General features: G+C 32.7%; 4 protein-coding genes across 5 annotated transcripts in view; 3 read left to right on the forward strand and 1 right to left on the reverse strand.

The window, feature by feature from the left end:
* Positions 1 to 9,070, forward strand: part of LOC125057968 (CCR4-NOT transcription complex subunit 6) — a 186,742-nt gene extending 177,672 nt beyond the window's left edge. For both annotated transcript variants that reach the window (XM_047661943.1, XM_047661944.1), the window contains exons 9-12: positions 342 to 566; positions 1,061 to 1,232; positions 2,183 to 2,322; positions 3,170 to 9,070. In XM_047661943.1, coding sequence (XP_047517899.1) covers positions 342 to 566; positions 1,061 to 1,232; positions 2,183 to 2,322; positions 3,170 to 3,249 — 617 coding nt within the window. In that variant the 3' untranslated portion in view covers positions 3,250 to 9,070. The remainder of the gene's footprint in view (positions 1 to 341; positions 567 to 1,060; positions 1,233 to 2,182; positions 2,323 to 3,169) is intronic.
* Positions 9,071 to 9,297: 227 nt separating this feature from the next.
* LOC125057980 (28S ribosomal protein S24, mitochondrial) lies at positions 9,298 to 10,637 on the reverse strand. Its single transcript, XM_047661964.1, has 4 exons — positions 10,501 to 10,637; positions 10,239 to 10,425; positions 9,938 to 10,038; positions 9,298 to 9,523 (listed from the first exon to the last, which is right to left on the reverse strand). Exons 1-4 carry the CDS (start codon positions 10,528 to 10,530, stop codon positions 9,335 to 9,337), a joined length of 507 nt encoding a protein of 168 aa, XP_047517920.1. The 5' UTR covers positions 10,531 to 10,637; the 3' UTR covers positions 9,298 to 9,334.
* Positions 10,638 to 12,910: 2,273 nt separating this feature from the next.
* Positions 12,911 to 17,607, forward strand: LOC125057966. Its single transcript, XM_047661940.1, has 8 exons — positions 12,911 to 12,982; positions 13,154 to 13,453; positions 13,795 to 14,034; positions 14,116 to 14,919; positions 15,239 to 15,781; positions 16,040 to 16,585; positions 17,002 to 17,111; positions 17,362 to 17,607. Exons 1-8 carry the CDS (start codon positions 12,931 to 12,933, stop codon positions 17,566 to 17,568), a joined length of 2,802 nt encoding a protein of 933 aa, XP_047517896.1. The 5' UTR covers positions 12,911 to 12,930; the 3' UTR covers positions 17,569 to 17,607.
* Positions 17,608 to 20,269: 2,662 nt separating this feature from the next.
* LOC125057979 lies at positions 20,270 to 24,614 on the forward strand. The gene is made up of 4 exons (XM_047661963.1): positions 20,270 to 20,400; positions 23,809 to 24,014; positions 24,144 to 24,287; positions 24,419 to 24,614. Exons 1-4 carry the CDS (start codon positions 20,301 to 20,303, stop codon positions 24,503 to 24,505), a joined length of 537 nt encoding a protein of 178 aa, XP_047517919.1. The 5' UTR covers positions 20,270 to 20,300; the 3' UTR covers positions 24,506 to 24,614.
* The last annotated feature ends 224 nt before the right edge of the window (positions 24,615 to 24,838 follow it).

Below are 24,838 nucleotides of genomic sequence, written 5' to 3' on the forward strand. Positions count from 1 at the left end.
TATAAAATATGTATTTGAAAAGCAATAGAATTAGATTTTGTCCTTTGTCCAGTACAATCCAATTTGAAGGTCCTAGGTTTGGTTCGCGGGGAAACATAAATGTTCTGGTATGAAAGGCACATGGGCCATAATCCCCGCATTGAGCTAGTAAAGGATATGGCACAAGTTGGAGGTTTAGTTTCTAGTGCCACAGAAATTGTCTCATTTTAGAAGGCACGAAAGACTGGACAGCTACTTTTCTAAAAAAAATATAATTGAAAGCGCTGAGTTACATTACACACACCCACTAATTTTGACTTACAGATTTTTTTTTACAATATACAAAGCATGTGACACTCTAGGTCTACCAACGGAGACGTCGGCGCTTTCGCAACCAATCCTAGTATGCACGGCTCACATTCATTGGGACCCTGAGTTTTGCGATGTGAAGTTGATACAAACAATGATGCTGAGCAATGAACTGAGATCGATTTTGGATGATTCTGCGCGTACGCTGCGATTGACCGGACAGAAGGACAATGTTCAACTGTTGTTGTGTGGAGATTTTAATTCGCTGCCTGATAGTGGTAAGTATAAGCTGTGCCCGTGGTTTAACTTTCCTTATAATTAATAGGCGCCGTAATATTATATGGCCTAACTTGTTAAATCAATTATCAAAAAAAAACTAAAATCGGTCTTATATATTACACAGATATTGTAAGTGAAGTAATTCGTCTCTTTCTTTCAAATTGTATTTTAAAACAGCGTAATTAGATTAGATATATAGATATCAGAGTGTTAGGGAATCAAACTATTTTGGTTTGGGTTTTTGTTGTTTTTGCTAAAATTTCTACAGCAAAAGTATGTAAAACACCAAAACATAGGCCCATAGACCTAAACTACAAAAAATATAACCCAATATTCACGATTCGAAATGGATTGTATAGCTCTACAGAAAAAGTATGTTAAACACTAAAACATAGGCCTCTAGATAGTTAGACTACAGAAAATGTAACCTAATTTTCCCTATTCGAAATTTTAATCAATACTGTTAAGAAGTAAATAAATTTTCCATTTCCAGGTGTAGTCGAGTTCCTCTCGGCAGGGCGTGTATCCGCCGATCACCGTGACTTCAAAGCGTTAGCCTACGCGAATTATCTCCGCCGAATGCCGGGTTCAGATCACGAGTTCACGCACAACTTCAAACTCGCTTCCGCCTACAGCGAGGACATCATGCCTTACACTAATTACACGTGAGTGATAGATTTTTTTTATTTTATTATTATTAAAGTATATAAGTCTAGAAGAAGAGCTATGTCAAAGGACAGCTTGACGAAAAATTTATAGCTGTTAAAACCTTCACTTATATATGTATAATTACATTTATTTCTTAGAATAAATTAGTTTTGTAAATAGAGGCTTATAGTATATGATGATATTAATTTATCCCTAATGGGAAAGGTAAAGGACTTTAGTCCATACAGCCAGATCTTGTTCTTGGTAATAATTGGAGAATGTTTGTAGTTCGGTAGGTCCGATCAATCACGGTTTGATATTCTAAAACGATCAAGGACATACGTGTGTCATGACGTAGGCTGTACACAGAATAGAATAAAGTATATTCAGTTTATATTACCAAGGAGTTTTCATAGGTTGTTATCTTTTGCATGGAGGCACGTAAACTCTTTAGTTGAAGTAGATGTCTATACCCCATGGTATATTCCTATATTGTCACATTGTTTTTAGCTTCAATTTAAATTTTTAAACATAGATAAAGGAGCGTTCGGTACTTTTAATACCAGATACACGCTCGTTTCTGTTAAAACACAGTGATGGTTTAATAATATTCATTAGACATCAGTTTCATAAGCTATATTAAAAAAACATTTTAAATAAATTCCCGCTTAAGTCAATTTCGTAATGGTGTATAGAAATATCATAATCGATAAGTTTAACCTAAATTTGTAAAATACAACATTCTAAACTAAACAATAGATTTTTTAAATGTATTTATTTAATGTTCTTCCCTTTCTTCAAGGATAAATCCATCTTAAGGCTTACAGAAATTAAACATTTTTACATACAAAATACAACTAAAAAAAAAATCTGTGTGTCTCTTATTCCTATGAATTGGTACGAGATTTCGCAAATTGAATAATATTGAAATGGTTCCGATGTTAAGTGCTAATAATATAAATTGCAGGTACGACTTCAAAGGCATCATCGACTACATCTTCTACAGCAAGCAGTCGATGACCCCTCTGGGTCTTCTGGGGCCTCTGTCGCAGGACTGGTTCCGCGAACACAAGGTCGTAGGCTGTCCGCATCCGCACATACCCTCAGGTAATTACTTTTATATCTGGGGATATTTCTTCATGAGGTCCCGTTTTTAATTTGTGCAGTATTTGGTATTTAAGAGAGTGTCAAGTTTATCTTCGGAAAACGCCGATACGGCAAATTAATTAAAAGGTATTTCTAAGAAAAGTTAATGTTAATAATGGATTAATGAAAATCAGGAAGCGAATGAAGAACGAAAGCTAAGGATAGAGATATTTGAAGAAAGCTGAAGGAGGCGTTTGCCGGTGAAGGGGGTATATCGAGTAACAAGATAAACAATGTATATGACGGTTTCACTTCGATAGATTACAATCTACCGAATAATAATACGTTAAATTGTAAGCAGTGCGTTGAGGTTCACAATCTTTCGACAGTTCACAATCTCGCGAGATAGATTATAACGGTGTTTACAATTTTACGGTGACATATATAACAAAACCAAACTGTATATTCAACATTTGTAAAGATTGGAAATAAACAGGCTTTATTAATATTAATGAAAATCTGGAAAACAAAAAAATAGAAGTGTTTTTACACTGTAACGGGCGCTTTTGTAACTAAACAGAAGCATATCGCCATCTTTTAGTTCGAAAATTGAATGCAAATAAGTACGTAATCTACAATTTTCCATTTTTAATGGTACGACTTGAGTATATTATATATAAAATATTTTACATTTTGTTTAGATAAAAAACATTTTTCTACGAAAAAGTTTCACAACACAGCTATGTTCCTAGTGTGGGAACCAGCGTCTGTATGACATAATAGTGTCATTTAAAAATAAATATCGTATCGATAAAAATATTTTTATACAAAATAATCCATATTTAAAATTATTTTTTTTTGTTTTCAGATCATTTCCCTCTACTAGTAGAACTGGAGATGTGTCCAACGGCGAGTACCAACTCGAACGGACTAATTGGACGCAGGTAGCACGCAATCCGCCGACATGCGGCCGCACATGGCGCCAATGCCATCCACAGGAATCCTACCCTCTACTTCAAAAATCAAAACCAGAAGCTGGACAAAAATCCAGTACAGCCACCGACCCACAACCAGAAAGATTCAGCTAAAAATCGTAAACTGGATGACCAACATTCAGTTCCTCACCAACCGATAGACAAGAATGCAGTTGGGAATGATAACCAACCAAGCCGCAAGGACATAGTAGCCTACCAGAAGAGTCCAAGAAACCAAACTGAAAATCATCAGCTTCTAAAATATCAAGTTGACCTTAATAAATGTGAACACCCTAAATCAGTAATCCAAGAAAGAAAGCGACACAATGTGAACAGATAAAACTTAGTAATTTAGGTATATGGAAAATCAAAATCATAGACATCTAGAACTTGACAGTTCGTCACATTAGCCTAAAGCGGTCTTGACGTTTTACATCAACGCAGAAATCACAGTACTCAAAAATTCCCAAATTACCCAAGTTAGAAAATTAACTTTAGTCTAATCAATTTTAGATAAATTTTGACGTAGACGCTTCATTCAGCTAGGGTGACGAATTTTTCACAATATTTAGAATCCAAATCATTTTTGTAAAACACTTATAGCGAACAAAATATAGATTTCTTTATGTATAGTACTTATTAAGTAGAAATTTGTAATATTGGTTTAGATGTGCAGATTTCATCGGTTTGTGTGCAATTTTAAGTTTTCAAAATCATAAGTTGTATATGTCAAAATAAGAGTATGTAAAAATCGTTTTGAAGTACTTAATATTACTAAATTCATTTTGCTGTACTACCTCCGGAATTATACAAAAGACATAGTACAGTACATTTCTTAGAGCGTCGATTAGGTATGTGTAAAATTTTAATTAATTAAATACTCAAATTTATATTTTTCTTCGCAAAACAAAAAATTTTAAAAGATTCTTCCAACATCCTTGGCGATTTTCTTCCATCTCTCTCAGTGAAGTATAGTGATGGAAAATCCATATTTAGCTTCTGTGCAATTATAGTTTCCAATCAGAAAAAATAGTTTTTTAAAATCAGCTTCGTATTAATGAAATTTTTAGCTTTATTTCTTCTGCAAAACAAATGTTTATATATTCTAATTTCAGTTACCATGGCCGCTATGAAGTTCAGTTGCCATAGTAACTAGACGGTTCCAGTTGCCATGGTAACCAACAAACATGGCGATTTATACCCGCCTCTTTAATGCTCAGTAAAGTACATTGATGGAAAATCGATATTTAGCTTTAAGACTATTGTCTGTGCAATTATAGTTTTCAATTAGAAAAAAAAATATTTTGGCAGAATCAGCTTCTTGTTAATGAAAGTTTTAGCTATAATTTTAATTGTCGTGAATGTAGCTACAGTTGAGGAATATAACGAGGTTACAAATATTTCCGTGACGGGTCTGTTTATCTCGGATTTTGAAAATATCAGACGTCCATTTACCAATTAGTGATAAAATGATTCCTCCACTGTAAATTGTTAGAATAATGTGAATATGTTTAGTTCTAGATGGTGTTCGAGGAGACATTGGAACAATATATTTTATTTTTCACAAATTTGAATTAGTTTTTCACGGTATAACAAAGTTCCCCGGTACTTTTATAACTTACATTTAATATATTTTTTATTCAACCCTAATGGCAACTTTATAACCATAGAAATAATTGTTTAAGAGGACAAATTACCGAGTTAAATCATTGAACTTCGGCCTAAGTCATTTTTTTTAGTTTTAGCGGGGTTTAGTTGCCGCATTTAACAAGTTCATTGTATGGTGCAATCAAACCATTTCTTTATAATGAATGTGTTTAGTCCACAATGTCTCCCCGATGGGTGTGTGTAAATGTCGGTAGTGCAGTGGACGGTGAGCTATGGTTAATTGAGGTACAGAGGTTAACTGATATGGTTAAGGTTAACTGTGGTACGGTGTTGGCATTTAGAACAAAGACGAGCGAATGCTCGCCGGCGGCGAAACTTAGGTTAATGTCGCATATTGTGTACCAACAAACTACTCAGCGAGACTTAAAAAAGACCTTTATTACCCCTCCTTTTTATCCCCCTCCGCTCTCCTCAAACCCCTTTTCCTAGTATTTTTATAATCTCTTGTAAGTGGAGTTTTGTATTGTCTCGTTTCTTTACAATTAAACCGCTCGCTGCCGCTCATCCCCCTTTTAGCTCTAAGTAGGTTATATATTGTGACGATTGGAATCCCATGAGTAACTCACGAATTGAATTTTGTTTAGTTGTAAGTTTTTTTCGTACGATTCAGTATTTGCAGCGCCCTAACGACTGCTTCGAACCCAAATTCAATGTAAATGCATTTTTATTAGTTTAGTCCTTTATCATTCGGGGAATGAGAGACAGCGACCGGGTACATTTAGAATAGCGGGTAGCATACTGGCGTAGTACAAATGGACGTGTGAATGTGTGATGCGGTGTGGTGCGTACGTGCACGCTATCTCAGGATCGCTTGTCGTTTGACAAATGCGCGGTGTATTTTTGGAAGGATGCGTGTTACCATTTAATTGACGTTTCGTGTGAAACAGTTAAATGGTCACACCCCTGTATGCATTGGTCGTATGCAACCTCTGATTGTATGGTTGTGATCTTATCGGAATCGATTCGTGTAGTTTGTCAGAAAACTAGTCATCGACGGAGGTTGACAATTTTGCTCAGGGATTATGGATCTGGAGAGACTAGTACTGCCCGTATCTTACAGTATCTATTGATTAGATGTAGTCTTTTTTTTTAGTGATATCTGAATTGTGCTCTGCGCCCGAGTGCAATCTGTCAATCTCTTGCGTCGTTGTAGAGCGTTAGTTGACATCGGAATGACGTTATATTTACTTTTTACAATCAAAAATTGGACCACTTCATAGTTGAATCTACGCTTATTTTTTGTCCTTTCCATCGGAATTATATAATTTTTAAATATTTTTTATTAATCATATATTTATATCAAACGATAGGTGCTGTTGTATTTAATTTTAATATTACACACGATTGTGATAAGGCGACTCTCTCGATTGTTAACGATGAGCCAAATCATGTAAAGGGTATATTTGAATTACTTTAGGATAATCGTGGACGAAGTTTTATATCATACAAATTTTACAACCGACGCTGTATAATTTTTCTAAGTACACAGGTAAAGTCATATCATGATTATTCTGCGATTTTTCTAAATTACTCTAGATTGTTTAGACGTTCGTCCGTTTTTGAGATTGTTCTACGTGAATGCACAAAGTAAGGTTTAGTCTAGTTACACGTTGCGATGTTATTTTATACGTCGTAGGATAATTTCTGAAACGGCTTTTATTGTCGATGCGCGCTTTGCGTAGTACACAGTTTTTACGTTTCGTGTTTAAATTATTTCGCGTAATTATTGTTGCATTTATTCGTTGACAGATATTTTATAGCGTAAGCTGATATGAAGGCCTTAACTGCTTCACTGTACCTGTTGATGAGATTTGGCTAATTGTGTAAATTTATGACGTCATGATTGCAATTGGGGTTATTTTGAGGCTATTTTTTTGTAAATTCTGAACATAAAATATATATTCAAGTTGATATCGCAAAATTTGTAGTGAAATAGTGAAACTTATTATTGGTTTTTTAATTCAGTTTAATAACGGAAACATTCAATTGATTGATTAGGAAAAGATGAATACGTTGCTACTGATTTGTGATATTCATCTTGAATTAAAGGCAATTCTCAATTTTTAAAACTGACAGTTGTCAAATGGACATTATAAATATCAGAAACATTACAATAAAATTCAATTGAAAAAAATACCGTATGTAATAATTGAGCTAATCGTATCTAATAATTGAAATGTACACTGTCAGAGTTAAAATATATACATAGTACCAAAAACTTATACGATTCTGGTTTAAATTTACTGCTAGTTTCATAGAACTGATTGTATGAACACCTTTATTACGTCGTGCTTAGATTTTACAATACACGGAAAATGTTAATCAGTCCTACTATGAAGCAAATGGCACTACCGGATCACATAAGCGTTTGGCACTACGGCTCGCATCACTAGACGCTTGATAGAAACCAATAGACGCGCTGAACGCGATGCAAAACGAGAGCTTTATAAATCTAATTTGTAGTAAGACGTGATCTCTTTATTTTAATAGAATTTTGATGGACAATTTTACTTAATAGATCTAGCGGTGTAGCGAAATAGGATTGTATCGCACATTTTATTATACTCTATAGTTTCGAACTGATGCCCTCCAAGAAATTTTGACATGCATCATTAAAACCCTCGAGCCCCTTTAGCGCCGTTCCGATTGGAAGTATAACTTTGTGTACATAATTGTATAATTTTTTTATGTAAATATTTTTTGTATGAAATTCCGTTGCCCCCGTGATTGGGTTTTAATGATGCGATCTATTCGATACCGCAAGGAGCCTTCAAGTCTGTGTATTTATTTTGTAAATATGTGATTTCGATTACAATTAATGCTAGACAACGAGCGTTGTATGACAGCCGTTCGGACTTCTGCGCACACTGTCAGTTTTGTTAGGACTGAAGTGGCTACGGCGTATAAACTGTGTCTGACTACCCTCCTATTTAGGTAATAGAGATTTATTTTGTAAAATGTATAATAATTTGTGTAAACTTTTTTATATTTGACTATTGTATTGTAAATTTGAATTATTTGTGTCAGATGTCTGTTTATTCATTGTAGCCATCAATTTTGCGATGCATTGGCGTTAAACACGTTTAGCAGTCACGTCTATACAGAAGTTAATGCATAGGAAAACAACTAGATGGCGCTATATTTAATATCAGTATTTTTAATATGCAATTGTAAAATCTCTTGAACAAATATGAATGGATGTTATCTCTTAATACTGATGTAAGTATAGAGTCACTGAACACAGCCTGCGTTCGTTCTAGGTAATAAGCCTTGCACTAGCCTCGAATACGAAGGATCAGACATTCCACAGGCCCTATCGAATTAGCTCAATGCAAAAGACTGTATGAGACTTTAAAAGAGAAATATCATGAATAAAAAAAAATATTTTCTGAAGCACCTTAACGACTTTACAAAACGTGTTTTATGGTGATTTAATGATAAGATCGCAATGTTTAACTCACTAGTATGTAAGGACAAATGCTTTACGCCACTGTGATAGACAATACAATTATACCTGAGAGAAAACACCATAGGCATTTATGTGAAATTTATTATTGTCTTATGAAATGGAATGTAATGTACCTACTCTCAGTTGTGATGCTGACGGTACTCTATTTGAGTGCGAACATAAAAAATGCAATAATAGCAACATTATGACATGTTCTATTATACAATTTTTATTTGAAGCCTTATTTATAGTTTAACCACTTCATACTACAAATTTCTTATGAGTACATGTTAGAGTTAAGGTCATCATTTTCCATTTACGTCTTGCGTTATATTGGTATACAATTGCATGTTAGTTGAGAAAAAAAATACTATTGCAAATGTTATTCACTAACTCCGTGGTTTTGTACTTTTTATATTCATTTCTCATTACTTTTGTACCCTTCATTGCCTTAGTGTTAAAAGCCCAAACTAGAGTACCATCAGTAATAATTAAAAGTACAAAGCGTATGTGCAGAAGTTTCGCGGCTCGACTGTTCGAGTGTTCGCGGTGTGGGGATGTGTGCGTGCGCGCATGAGTGTGTGTATGTGTGCGGCCGCGCGGCCCGCGTCTCGCTGCTCTGTTTGTTGACACATTATGTATATTTGAATGAATCAAATTATAAGAGAATATGAATTTTGACATGACTTTTATTTTGTTCTGACTACCATAAAAGATAATTATTAATATAATGTTAAAACAGAAAATAATGAACACCGCATTTAAAATTTACCAGCACTTTTTTTTGGTGTCAATTAATTCTTCTTTAAAAAGGATTTAGAGATTTTAACTTTTCCGATTGATTCAATAAAGATAGAAAAATAATATATGGACAAGTTTACTTCTTTCTATAAAATAAAACCAAAATACAGCTAAACAATCTATTTACACTAAAATAACTAATTTATATATATTTAAATACAACATCCTTAAAACTGTCAACTGTCTGGAGTTCTAGGGTAACAGGGCATTGTAACCAGTTTGCCATGAGCTCTTCTGAATAGCCTAGTAAGAAATACATCTTAGTTGGTGAGACAGCTCTTCGAATGATGGCAGCTACACGGATATGATTAAATTGCCGTTTTATGATTATCTGCAAAAGCAAGAGCTTGTTACTTTTATTATATATTGCTATAATTATTATATATTTTTAGAGGGATCAATGTGAATTTTTCAAAAGATTTGGGTACTGTCAATTGGGGAAAAGTAATTTTTATTATTTCATTAGTTTATTTAATACATATTAGATACATTTCACCTATAAACTGATTTGCACAGCTTCATAAATTTAACCAATGGTTAATGCATGATGTTCTTTAATATTTTGCATCATTAACATCTAGGCATTAGAAACATATTTAATTAGATACATTTTACTTAAACACTAACAATAATAAAAATTAATGTATACTATTGTCTTGACTCTAGCTTTGGATATTATTCAAATCTGGTCTCGGAATTTTAGTAACTCAACTTCAACATCACTAATAATTATTGGTATACTTACTTCACTACAAACAAGTCCATGCCAGGTTCCATTCATAAATCTTCTTATGAATTCATCTTCCAGTGCTGTTTCTGATCTACGGATTCCATCTTTTAAGTTAGCTAAAAAGCAATAATGAAAATTTAAATAATAGTAATTAAAATTGATAATGTTGATTTTCTTTACAGTAATAAAATAAATATCAGCAATATTATATACTAGCTCCAATACATAAGAAGAAAGAATGTTTAAGCAGTATATGCTGTATAATAAAAATGTTGTCCCTAAATTATATATCAACTAGTATAAAGAATATACCCACAGGTATTCCATGAATTCCAAGTTTTTCTGTGAGCAATATAATGTGGTGGATTAGCCATTTCGTAAGTAAGGGGTTTGTCCCTCTTTTTTGTGATTCTGTATTTTCCGGAGACAACTCTGCATAATGCTGTTGAGGTATGAAATTGGGAAGCCAATATAGGAGCATTTTTGGTTATAATAGAGGCATTCTGTAAGAGATATAGATTTTAATATGGCCTACTGTATACACTGCAAATATTTAAAAGTACTTTAATCAAGTTTACCTGAGCTAATTTAATAACTGAGAAATTCATAATTTTATATTAATAGATCATAAATTTAAATAACCTCGCAAGTGAAATCAAAACACAAATAAGCACAGATCACGTAAGTTAGTTGGGATTCATTATTTGGAAAATTAATATCAAATTCACAAATGACATTGACAATTATTTCACGTCAATTATGCGGGACAAAATCACTTTGCGACAGGTGTGACTATTGACTAAACTACGATCACCGAATGAATTTATGTATATGAAACTGGTCACGTGAGCTATGTCATTCATGTTGTTATACGTTAAATGTTTATAACTGGGGGGTTTTTTAACTATTACTAAGCAATAGAAATCCGCAGCAACGGAAATCACATTTTACAGACCATGCATTTACTTGGTCCTTTTATGTACACATTCATTTCATGCCTATCCATACTCATGGATACCCACCTACTCCAATTACTATATTTTAACTGCAAAAAGTAATAAAAGATAAAACTAAAGTGTGAAAGTAAAATTACAGAATAGAGCGGGCGACCAGTGTCTAGGGACGCTTTCTTAAGGACTTAGCTTGACGTGATTTACACCTAAAAACTAAAGCATAGGAACCACGTAAAAAGAAGACTGTCTGCCTTATCTACCTGACCTTGCTCTTTTACTCTGAAATAAATGTCTTGGTGAATGAGATGCCATTTCCTGGTGCTTTTATTCCTTTTAAATACCAACCATTAAGTTTCGTTCGTATATATTTATCAATGTCAGTCAAGTGACAACGTTATTTTAGTCACATTTTAATGTCAGATGTTATTCACGATAGGTACATTATTGTTTGAATCTAAAGTGCCCTGTAAACGATCAAATTTGCTTCAAACTTCACGTTTTCATCAAACAATAGCTTAGACGATCAAACCAAATATCTATCAAATTTGTTAAATTTTTAGTAGATTCTCCTTTCGTGAAGTGACGTCGCCGTACCGAGCGATTCAGATGACGCATTTTTGGCATTGACTCTAGCACTGTGTATCAAGACAAAAAAAAGAAGACGATGGAGTCGAGAATGGTTGAAATTAAAAGATAAATATACCCACGAGAATTTGCTACGGGAAATATTGCGTACATAACCTGAAGACTACGCAAACTTCCTGCGCATGGACTATAAAACTTTTGAAGATTTACTGACTATACTCCATACGGTTTTATTTAATAATTAAAATAAAAAGCCTTTTATTTCTTGCTAAAAGATATACAAAATAACATAGGTTTACTAAAAAGAAATAGGTTTACAAAAAATCAGGATAAACAGATATGAAATGCAACATAAATTCTTTGTTAGTAATCTTGACACTCATATTGTCACTGAGCGTAGCGTCCTCCTTGATGTAACGAGTGAGATCTTGTTTCAAACTCGACATCAATCCAGATTTTCATCAAACACGACAAACACGTAGAATGTTTGACAAACGCGTCAAACACAGCAGTACACTATCAAATAATTTGACAAACACGTAAAATTTGACAAACAATTTGATCGTTTACAGGTCACTTAAGAACAAGAACTAAAGTATGTACACCACTCTAAAATAGCAAACAAGGTAATATCACCTTTTTTATTTATTATTTATTCTTTATATTCTAACGCCTTCCGAATACACTGAAGTAGATAAAATAACGTTTATCCGTTTACGTTTTTCCCGTTTTCAACGAAAACAGTTCATTCAACAATCTATACTTTTTAGTTGCCTTCAACCGTTCCCTTTTGATTTATGTAGATACTACACTCCGAAAAGACGACAACAATTTTTCTAAATTTATTGCCATTTTATGATAAAGTAAATTCAGCAATTTAATGCAAATCAATCGAGCCGATATTTCGGTTATAAAACCTTTTTAAAATTCTCATAACATAAAAATGCCGCTTTCGTCACGAGAGTGTTCCTTCACCGTTCGAGATGTTAATATCCTACATAGATACAAAACGCATCGATGCACAGCTGGGTTTTGAACGCAATACCGGGTTTGATAATCTAATACCGCTCCTTATCATAATAATTAACCCCAGTGGTGCTACAAATCTTGTCTCAGATTTCTCTATCTGAGACATGCCGATTTCCTCACACTATTTTGTACGAGCGAGTGTTCATTACGCACATAGAAAGAAAAGTTAATTAGTGTCTAGCCGTGATCCGAATGTATGACCTATGGGTTGATGGTCGCTCAAGCCACTAGGCCAACATTGCCCAGAATAAATAAAGTTATCATTGAAAAGATCTTTACATTGCATACGAATATTTTAAAGTTTGTGTTTAACCACAATGGTTTCTAATTAAATTGCCATCAAATCTATAATGAACAGGTAAATTGGCTATTAAATTAACAACAGTTTTATGATAATTACCTTCTAATATTATACGTACTTTTAAAAATTCTAACAAGAGAATGCGGCAGTTTACCATTATCTTTCTTTCATATTTTGCGATAATTATAAAAGGTAATATGATTTGCTAAATACATCTCTTTCATTCAATAATTATTGTTATAAAATTCAGATTTCATCCAATAATCCATATACCTTAAATTGGATCAACTATTTACCCATTAAACACATTTTAATAACAAAATACAAAAGCTTATACAGAGTAATAAATTATTATTGTTAAAGGTGACGTGTCAAGCAAACTAGAATCGCGCAATCCCCTCATTGATATAATTCTCAAGAAAATTAGTAAAATATCTTCAGAATCCGTCCAAAATGGGACATATATTGACGATGACGATGAGTTTAATAAAATCGAGAGACAACTCAAAAAAGCAGCAGAGCCTTTAGGAGAAAAAGGCGACAAATATGTCAAACTGATTATGCGAGGAATCCGATCCGGTAAAAATAAGATCAAAAAAATAAATGACATTATGAGTAATTCTAATCAAGATGAATTACTAGCAAGTGATTTACATGAAAATGGTAAGAAAGTAGATCTATATGGGACACAGGTCGTTATAATAATAATTTAAAATTGTATATAAATTACCAATTTTAAAAATATGGCGAGTGAGTTCGTCGTACGGATGTACGAAAATTTGGTTTAAATTTATTGTACGCTTAAAAAGTGCCCAGTATAATTCCTTTGTAAAGCTTAATCTTTGTTTATTTATATATCTATATATTACAATTTCTTATACTAGCGTGCTCGCGTGCTAAGGTGACGAACCTACCTCCGTACTAGTTTAAAAAAATGTTACCGAATTAATCGTCAAAAAAATAGCGGTAAAGAGAGAGAAATGAGAAATTGAATTCCATTTTAGTACGTAACTCAAACAGAGAGGATCTTGAAGCAAATAGAATGGATGCATCTTTGCAAACAAAATTCAATGTAACGAAGGGTGAAAAAGAAAACATTTTTAATTCTATTGAAGATAGGTTACGAAAAGCTGCAGTACCACTGGGCGATCAAGGAGAAAAATACGTCAAAATAATTATGCGAGGAATTCGCAATGGCAACAAGAATATCAAATTAACAGTCAACGATAAATCATTAGATAAGAGTAAACATTACCTAATATTAAATTTACACTATCACTCCAAAATTTTACGTTTGTAATTACTTTTTATACTACTATTTGCAGATATTGGACACGGAAAGCCACGTGATACTATGTTACATTATATAATCGAAAGAATTGGTAAGTTGTCTCTGGATTCAATTCGTCAAATTAAAACTGACTCTGAATTTGAAGATAAACTCAAATCGGTCGAAAATAACTTGAAAATAGCAGCGGAGTCAAAAGGAGAAAAGGGAAAGAAATACGTAGACTTAATTCTGCGGGCTTTACGTCGCATTTATAGACAGACTCGTGATGTAGATTATAACAATAAAGTAACGATGTCTGATGAAGTTGATAAAGTCGTTGATCATACCTATAAATTACATAATATGATTAAAATTGATGAGGGTAATGATAGACTAAGAAACCAAGTAATTCAAGACATAGCAAGTACTGTTAAGAAACTCATAATAAAATATCATATATCTGGAAATGATACAACATTATTACAAGAAATCAAAATGAAATTATTTGAAAGTTTGAAGCATAAAGATTTAATAAACACCAATGATGATATAAGGTCATTAACTAACTTGCTAATTGATGGAATAAATGCAGCGATTACAAATTTAAACATGAATAGACGATATGGTAACAGAATTCAACATAACATAAATAGCATATTAGAATTTAAAAGACCTCAAGAAAATCCATCAGTTTCTTATAAAGAATGCAGGGATACGGTCAACAAAACTTGTTCTAATATAAATTTAATAAAATCCCTAAAATGCTCTAATGAGAATAAAATAATCCACATAACTCAACTTTGCAATGGAAATGCTGATTGCTCTGATTATTCAGATGAAAAGTATTGCACAGAACAGGGTAATTGCGAACTATTTTCTTATTTATTATTATTGATTATAAGTATAACATTATTATTTGACTACACACAACTTGCGAATCCCAGAACAACAAAATATTTTTCGTTTTGCGAAGCAACAAAACACTATCAGACTAGGGATTTTGCGCATGGTTTTGTTAAGTAGCTACATATGTTCTAATCTTGTATATGTTCATAAACTTTTAAACATATAGTAGTCGTTATAATTCTGACATGTATTCATATTGTATATATTTATATCTATTATGTTTTGACAAGAACATTTCAATGCGATATAATAATGGATACCAATAATTTTAGCTATCAAAAAGCTTCGATTTGCACATAACATTCTTACTGGCATAAATAAACCATTAGAAAGCGGTTGCTTTACGGCTGCAATGAATCGAAACATACTTTCAAGACAAAATAATTTTTTACAAGATATATTAAATTCCCAATTAGAGTTTATTGAAAAATATAAATCTGAACATCGTATTAAACTTGCAACAAATGGCAATACAAGAAATCGTCTAATAAATGAAATTACTGATGTATTAAGCACTTTGACAATGGCGCTAGATAAAGCTTTTTGTTCCAATAAAAATACTCGAAGATTTAATGAAATACTGGACGAAGAAGATCCTTGGCCAACAGATAAGTGGCCTCCTACGTCATGTCCCTGTCTTCAAGGACCATGTCAGAATTGTACCTACCCGTGCAAAAGAATATGTTGGCACAAGAGTAGTTTAATAAATTGGAACTGCGAGTCTGTAAACCAGTCATCTATGGTACCTTTAAGTGTAATTTGTGATGGTAAAATTGACTGTTTTGATGAATCCGATGAAAAAGGATGTTTTTTAGGTAAGTAATAATTAAGTTCATCAGTTTTAGCAATAGACTTAGTGATTCGTTTTTTACATCCAAAATTAAAATATTTGTCTTGCTTTCGAGTCCGTATGATTTTCATGAATGAAACGCAGTACAAAATACGTATTAAAGCATTATTAATTACCAAGTCTGTATGTTATTCATATCTAATATTACCGTATCTAATATATTTTGTTCCATAGAATTATTATAAACTAATTCTTATATAAGTATACATATTTAACATTATAGCTACAACACATGGTAAATTTGCCGCTCACAAGAATTTTGTTGAAGTAACAGATGCTTTAAAATTGAAAGCATCTAAAGATTACAAAGCTGAAAGAAATAAAATCTGGGTACTTATCCACGCAGTGTATGATCTAGAAAAGATAAGCCTTAAACCGAATCCTAACCCAGCGTCACTTAAGAAACATCGAAACGAGTGCTTCAAATTAATCACAATGGTTTATACTGAATTATTAAAGCATACATCTTATGCATTTGAAGCAGAGGAACTGTACCAATTTCTGTTGAATATAAACCAACAGCTGGGCACGATTATTAAGCAAATTGGTACGGGAAACAAGAAAGTCATATCAGGCGGATGTTTCTGTAGAGAGGAAAAATGTGCAGTTTCCTATTGTTCTAGAAAATGTAAGAAGGCTTGCGCTGTTGAACTTAAATTCACTAAATATTATTGTTTGGGTAAACTTAATAAATCAATTGATATTGATAACATTTGTGATGGAACTCCCGACTGCCCATTAGAAGATGATGAACGGGACTGTAAAAAAGGTAATTATTTGTCAATCTTGGAATGACTTTTCTCACTTTAAGTATATGTTCTAGATTATTATATTATTATAGTATTAGGTAAGACGACGTGGGATATAGTAGATAGAATATTAATAGATCTTCCATATGTAATATATTTTCAGATTCAAAAAAATTCAAAAAATTCAGTGAGTGATAATATCTTTTGTTACCAAATAATGAACGATAATTATACATTATATTTTCAATTAATATATTTGTTAAGACCACATACATGGCTGTAGAATTTATATTTTTCGTAACGAGAAAATGTGATCTTTTGGAAGATATTTCGTTCCAATCTCTGGCAGGAGTACAAAGGATTCTTACTCTGATTCTTTGATAAAGGACCAGTCCAACAATATTTTTCTTTTATTCAATACATTTATAATTTACAGAGATGTGTCGAAATCATCATCTAAGGTTGTTACAATTTAAAATTGAAGATGTTGGTGTAAAACAGAAAGGTACTTCGATGGGTGAAGTTCTATCTACTTGGAAAGAAACGGTAACCAAGCAATCAATTTTAATATAGGCAAAAGTATTGTTAATAAGGGCCCAGCTAATATTAAATAAAATTGCTCCATTACATATAGCAAACCTACCTATTATTGAACGCGTAACACTTATGGTGCTAAAACAATTTATATCAATATCTAATAATGCGAAATATTAACTGTATCTTAAGTTAAGTAACTTTGAATTTCAACATATACATTATACAACTGTTACTCAAATTAATAAAACCTTATTTGTAGGTCATAAATACCTTAAAGGTAGCTGAAAAATCTGGAAAACCAACGCCTAAACTGATCAAAGAAATTGTAAAGGGTGCCCTAAGAGATCTCGTAATGACCTACGGTTCTGTGGAGGAGTACCGACGGAAGAATAACAATTATGCTCTAGATGAGTTTACTTTAATAGCTCAAAATGTTCTCGATGCTGTACGATCTTGTAGCAAATAATGAATTGAGTAAAGAATCATTAGTCAAAGGAGATTTTTATTAATAGGATATTTATAATTTAGTCCAAGTTCTCAGTCTAAATTTTAAAATACCTCACAAATTAGCCAATATATATTTACGACATGTCATATATTTTTTTCTAATCTTATAATTATTTAACAAAGCCTCCAGATTTTGCGTCGCGCTCACGCCCCGTTCGCGTCCCGTTCCGCCGTACCTACTTTATTGAACAATTAAAAAAAATTGGGAAAAACCTTATGAACGATGTTAAATAAATATCTACAGACATTTCATGGTGTACGAAAAGGAAACAATTAAAAGAATTTGCGGGCCTTCTATTCAGCTAAACATATTATATTACAAACATAACTCCAACGGGACATCCTCTTATATTAAAAACAAAAAAGTTAATAAACAATTTCATTCATTGTAGTACGCGACATCGACTTCTTCACTTCTTCATCGGCACTTGGTCACAATTCTTGTTCCCAATGATAACTTTAAGTATTTTTACATGTAAGTAATTTTTTTTTTAAATATCGAACATAAACAAAGGAAACGTATTAGGTGTATAACATTAAAGCTCCTGACTGAGTTAATGTGATTAATCCAACCATTTAAAAAACTTGCTATATTTTATAAGTAAAAATTTGTTTTACGTAGTAAATAATAAAAAAAATAACGCTATTCATATAAGAGGTCGAACTTCGAGCTCTTTAAATAATAAATTTGCATTTACATCCGTTTCTTATGGAATACTTGCAATAAAAATCAATATTATTTTAATTTGTTTTATTAAACAAGCATGTTATTGTGACAATTTTTGATACCTTTCGAGTACAGAAATTACTTAATCTTATCCAATTTTAAATCCCCAACTAGGCATTTTATTAAATTGGCTGACTCCTGGATTAACGAAGAGCGAAATAGAATCTGAAAGTTTTGAATGGGACCGTAACGATCGTTCATTTGACTGTATAGTTGGAATAGAAGTAGATAAAAAAAGAGTGGGGCAAGGTGTTATTGTCAACCTCCGAACTATAGTAACATCAGCTAACCCTTTAAATGCATACATAAATAACAAGAATGCAGTCAAAGTATTTTCTGTGGAGAAAAAAATATTTAATAATTCAGTTGATTATCCTATAGATTCAATTAAAGGTAATCAGGTAAAAAGAGAAAGTGTTTGGATCCAAATTGGCGAAGACCGTACTAATTCACCCATTCATGATATAGTACTGATTATTCTCAGCAATAATGTATCTGAGGCTCATAAAATCGCAACATTTCCTTTTTCTGATGAACTATTTGAAGCTCCTCTGCCCGATAGCGGATGGATTGTTTCTGGGTTTGGATATGCTGACATACAACATATTAAGAATCATAGAATTTTGGAGATAACGACTCTACCTGGTAAGCTTTTAGATTGTGATGAATGGTTTCCACGTGACTGGGGTAATTTTATATGTATTGATAACGAGGAAAATCTTCCTGGAGTGCCATCTGGCGGGCCTTTATTTCACATTGATCACGGCAAAACTTTATTCGGTGTCGGATGTTTTTCATTGAGAAAGGGCAATGAGAGTATTCTAGTATTTACAAATCTTAAATTATATCGATTTGGATTACGAGGGTATTTTTTTAATCCTACGGAGGGCCCTAAAAAGAAAGAGGAGACTACGACTATGCCAAATAATAAGTTAAATATTACAAAAAGTGATATAGTATTGTAATATAATAATTATAGCCTCTTTTGAGACATGACAGTATTTTCTTTATTTTTCGTATATTGTTCTTTTGTTCCACTTTTGCGTGTCCGTTTGCCAGGTGGCAAAGGCCTCCTCCAATCTTCTCCATTCTGGCCTTTCTATGGCCACTCTACCCCATGTTGTTCCCGCGACTTGTCTAATGTCGTCGTCCCACCTTTTTTGTGGTCTACCTCTCTTTCTTTTTCCATCTCTTGGGTACCACTGTGTGATTATTTTACTCCATTTATCCTTTCCCCTGATCATGTGGCCTGCCCAATTCCACTTTTGTCTCCTTATTTTCAAAGTTATGTCCTGTACCTTAGTTTTTCTTCTGATTTTGCAACTCCTTACTCCTTACCGTCTTTTCTTTTGAACCCAGTCATGCTCCTTTCCATTGTAATATATATTATATGTAAACATTAATGTAATCTACTTCATAAAAAAATAAATAAAAAAATGTTGGTTTATTATTATCGATCGATAAAATTTCTTTGAGGTGCGGAGATTGATAAAACTTATCAATTAGACACATAAAAATACCAAGAACCTAATATTCTTGGTATTTTTAAAATATACATTTTGTAGAATATGATGTCTATGTAAATGCCATCCTCTTAATTATGTTATACATATATATCGATATATCGATCGAACAAATTTATGGACATCATATATTACAGTAAGTATGTTTGGTACCAAATCCAAAAAAAAATTAAGTTAATATAGTTTATGAATATGACTGATATGATATTGGTGTCAATAAAACAAATCCATGCGAAATTAATTAACAAATGTATCTTTGATTTTGTAAAATTGTATCAATTATTACACGGTATTTTAACTCAAGCTAAATCCAACTAAATTGACCCTAATCGGTGGCAAATTAATTACAAAAATTTGTCTAACAATTTCAAGTTATCTAGAAGCTTTTCGCTACATTTTTGCCTTCGACGAATTTTGGAGTTAATTACGTTTATCAGTTATATGCATTATCTTGTACTAATGAGTCAGGTGGCGTACATAAACGTACCAAGGACGACGTTGATATCAGTTGGTTTTGATACATCGTTCGAAATGGCTGCAGGTGAGTCTGATAACATTAGAAATACACTCAAAGCAATGGCCTGATTTTATTATCGCATAGTATAGTATTTTATTTTTTGTACATACTTTTGATTAACTACGTAATTTCGTTAGATATGCCTAGTTATATGAATATTATTCCCTAATCTAGTGGCTAGCTGGCGTAGCCCGAGGCACAACGGAAATTGAATCGTCAAAAAGTTTAATTGTGTCACATTTTTTTAAGTTATTCTCAAGTTTTGCAAGGTTTTCAGCATGACGTTATTTTTCATGCAAATGATGCATGTGTATTATTATTCGTAGAGGAAAGTGACCAAATATGGGATAGTATCCCTAATATGGAATACCCCTATTTCTCCCAAATGCAAACTCACATACTCATTAAACAATGATTTTCTGTCTCCTCTTACTCCCGTTTACGCGTACAAGTTGTCGCATGTCAGTTGAGCAAGAGCTTTCGTCATTGTGACAGTTTTTTGTTTTGTCGCTACCGCATAACTTTCTAAGGTATGTTAAAAATACGTATTTTTCGTAAAGAAAGTGCACACAGTATTGATTTTATAGCTTTAAGAGACCGTTTAGACGTTCTTTTGTATGTTTTAGCGGTATTAGATGATATTACTTTCTTAAATATAAAAATCTGAATGTCATTTTGAAATCGTTGGAAAATCCAAATATGGACAGATCACAGTATCCAATTATGGACTATTCCATAATTGGTTCTCTGAAGTATCAGCTGACATGATGATTTTGTTAATTATATTTTTTTTAAATGTTTTACCAAAATGGCGGGCGTCAACTCAAAAACAAAGCGAAAAGAATGGATTCAGAGCATATGGCGGAAGTAATAAAATTAGTAAGAGAGAAACAAATGGGTTATTTAAAAGCTGGAAAATACTTTGATGTGTCAAGATCTACTTTGTTTTGATTATGTCAGAAAAACGAATTTTCTCCAGAACAAGCCGCAGCTACTACACTGGGAAAGAAAACTGTCGTGTTGGCAAAAAAAAAGAAGTAAGAATGAGAAAATATCAAAAGGAAAAAACCAAAAGAGAAGACTAAGCCTAATTCAGATAATGAGGAGGTGATGCTATTTGATACTGACAGTGAACCCGATGCCTTGATAGGATATACAGCTCCAGAATCTGAAGATTCGGAGTGTATTTTCTGTGGTGTGCTGTTTTCGAATGATACTCATGGGGAAACATGGATCAAGTATCTTATGTGTGGACTCTGGGCATGTAATGATTGCGCTGTGCCAGAGTTTGATACCTGGATTTGTGACTTTTGTAAAAAAATTGTGTACCTTTCTATATTTTTACCAAGTTTCCAAAGAGTCTCGTGTATTTTAAGGTTAATTTTTGATAGTGTTTATAGTATTCCATATTTGGGGTACCTATTCCATATTTAGATACCTAAATCTTTATTTAGTTTCTTAAATTTTTTCTTACCTTAAACTAATCAATAAAACCTAAACTTATTACAAACTAAAGTGCAAATATATGATTGTTAATAATTACCACAAAAAGTTTTTTATTTATAACACTTGTGGAAATTATGCCTAAAAATCAAAATGGTATTCCATATTTGGTCACTCTCCTCTAGTATTGTTACGCAAATACTGTAGTAGTTTCTCGAGAAATTACTGTTTCTTTATAAATGTAGTTCTGTTTCTAGAAGTCTATAAGTATTATCTTTAAAGATAAAACAATTAAATAAATCTTGTACGTTTAATGACAAAGAGAAAGCTAGATAACGTAAGTAAACCCTTCAAACAAGAAACCTATAAGTTTTTTAAGTGCAATTCTTATAGCCAATAGTATGCACTATTCTAAATAAAACTGGTTATTACATATACATATAGCTGACGAATAATATGTATTCGGATTAAAAATAATAAAAAAGATAAGCTTTACAGTATCTAATCTTATCAATAAAAATAGCGACGAAAATATTTTATCGATATTTCTTGGAAAAACAGCTATCCGGTTTTCGAAAATTATTTCAATCGTTGATAAGCGTTTTCGATATTTTAATACTTCCTTAACGCAACCTATTATTTTATAGACAGATATTACGGATACGGTCGTGGTCCATATGGGTACCCTGGTCCGGGATCTGGGTATCCCCCTATGGGTTACCCTGGGGGCCCAAATATCCCTTACTACCCAGTACCTCCTTCCTATTTCTATCCCCCTCATGGAATGCCCCCAAGCCATCCAGGAATCGAAGTAGCAGTAGTTGACGATGGCCCAATTATGGCAGGGGAGACTGTTGAATTGCCTTACAGTAAGTTACTTCTGCCTGCATTCTGGACTTTCGATACCTTATAATCGCAATACTCATACATCTTTTGATGCCTTATCAAAAACTAAGGTTACAAGAGTAATAAGGGAATAGAAACAAATCCTGTTTGGTTGAAACCAAGCTAATATGGATTACTATACCCGTAACGAAAGTCAAGATTTCAAGTGTGTTCAAGAACTTCGGATTACCAAGAAAGTCCGCAACTTCCAGAAATTATAGAAATTTCTTGATGATGTGGAGATTTTCTTTGTGATCCTAAATAGAGAGATTTGGTTGGCATTGGAAAACAATCGTGCCGCTTATGCTGTATTAGGTTTTTTATTTGAACCACAAAAAAATCAGGTCAAGCTTCAAGTAGTACGATTGTTGTGTAATCGAAACAGACAACACCGTTATAATTACTAAAAGTAATTATAATATGTCATTAACTAGTTAATTGCGGTTTTATTAGTAATTTATTTGGCATAAAAATATCATATTTATTATAGAAATGTAGATTTTATCCTTATTCATCCTAAGAATTCTATCTCAATGTTACCTTGGTTTAAGCTACATTTAGAATCACTTTTTTTAAATAGTTATAGTAACGAAGGTGTAGTTGATTGTCATATTTTACTACGGTGTTGTCTATTAAAATTTAGTAATGTCCGCCAATGTTGGGCCAATTCTCTCTATGGTTCCCATCAACCCTCTAACGAACATTTTTTTTTCTAGTATCTATTGTTTAACATATCTTTTGATGCTACCATATAGAGTTTTGGCCATTGCTTTTTGTGTTGTGCAATTATTACATATGTATGATGTTATTTGAAATATACATATATCTATTTTGGAATAATAATAGTTTAATTATAGTATTGGAATACGTACGAATAGTAAATATGTATACTTATACATATTTTTTTTATTAGTTGCTCAATTCAATTCAAGGTATGTTTAGGATGAGTTCTTAATTATTTTCAATTGATTATTATAATTATGTGGTAAGGATAAGATTGTAAGTATAAATATTGTTAGAATAACATCATTAATTATTAAAAAAACCTGTACTCTATTAACGACACCTTCCGAATTTAAGATAACTTTTAATGAATATTTTCAGGCACATACCGTTGGGTCCCAGCATGTCTGAGCCAGAGGAGTCTGCCCATGGGCGCTCTAAGGGTCGGTGTAGATGTTGATGGCGATGAAATTTTCGCGGGGAGATCTCATCATAGTGGAGACCTTCTCCCAGCTAAGGTCATCCCGGCCAAGAATGTTGCTTACGTTTGCTACTGTGGCGAGGAAATCTTGGTCGACCAGTTTGAGGTAAATATAGTTCTTAAGAAATAGTCTATGTTGTTAATTTCGAATGCTTGTTGTAACATAAATATTGTCTTCTAGCAGTAACTCTAGTTTCACAGGAATATTAAATCACAATCGTAATAATTTTTCCAGGTTCTGGTGCCATCCATGTTCTCCTGGCAGTTCGCAACTGGCGGCAATGTCCCACCTGGCGCTGTCGAAGCTGGTGTAACCGCTGATGGTGAGAAGCTGTACTTCGGACGTGTGACACACGATGGATGCACCACACCAGGAAAAGTGAGTCGACATCAACAGGACCAGTATTCTGTGAATCTAGATTATGAAACTCGCAACAAGATCAGTTCTTGAACCTCTAAGTTACCCATGAAAGTAGGTAAACAGTTTCCTGTAAAAACATTTTTTTTCAGATCCAAGGTAGTCATGGAGTGTGCTACTATCCCTTCGATGGTGAAGAGAGAAGCTCACCTGAGTACGAAGTTCTGGTCCTTATGTAAATTTAAATACAATACAAGGTATTATTACGTATTTATTGCCAGCTAAATTGTAGCAGTATTCTCTCAGTCATTTTAGATGTAAGTAATATTGTCTTTGTATGAAAATATATTTTACATAAAAAAGTGTTTTTCATTTAAAACCTTTAGACTGTGAGGAATTGATAAATAACAGTAGGCACATAATAAGGAAGTAGTTAATTATTAGGTAATTAACTACTTCCTTTTTTTTTACTTATTACTTTTTAATTATTAAAATCGTTACAGTTATTATTAACGCGATAGATTATAGAACTATTATTGATAGTAGAATATTGTCTATGCCTACTGTGACAT

The sequence above is a fragment of the Pieris napi genome, chromosome 17 (assembly GCF_905475465.1).
Source record: "Pieris napi chromosome 17, ilPieNapi1.2, whole genome shotgun sequence".
NCBI lineage: Eukaryota > Metazoa > Arthropoda > Insecta > Lepidoptera > Pieridae > Pieris > Pieris napi.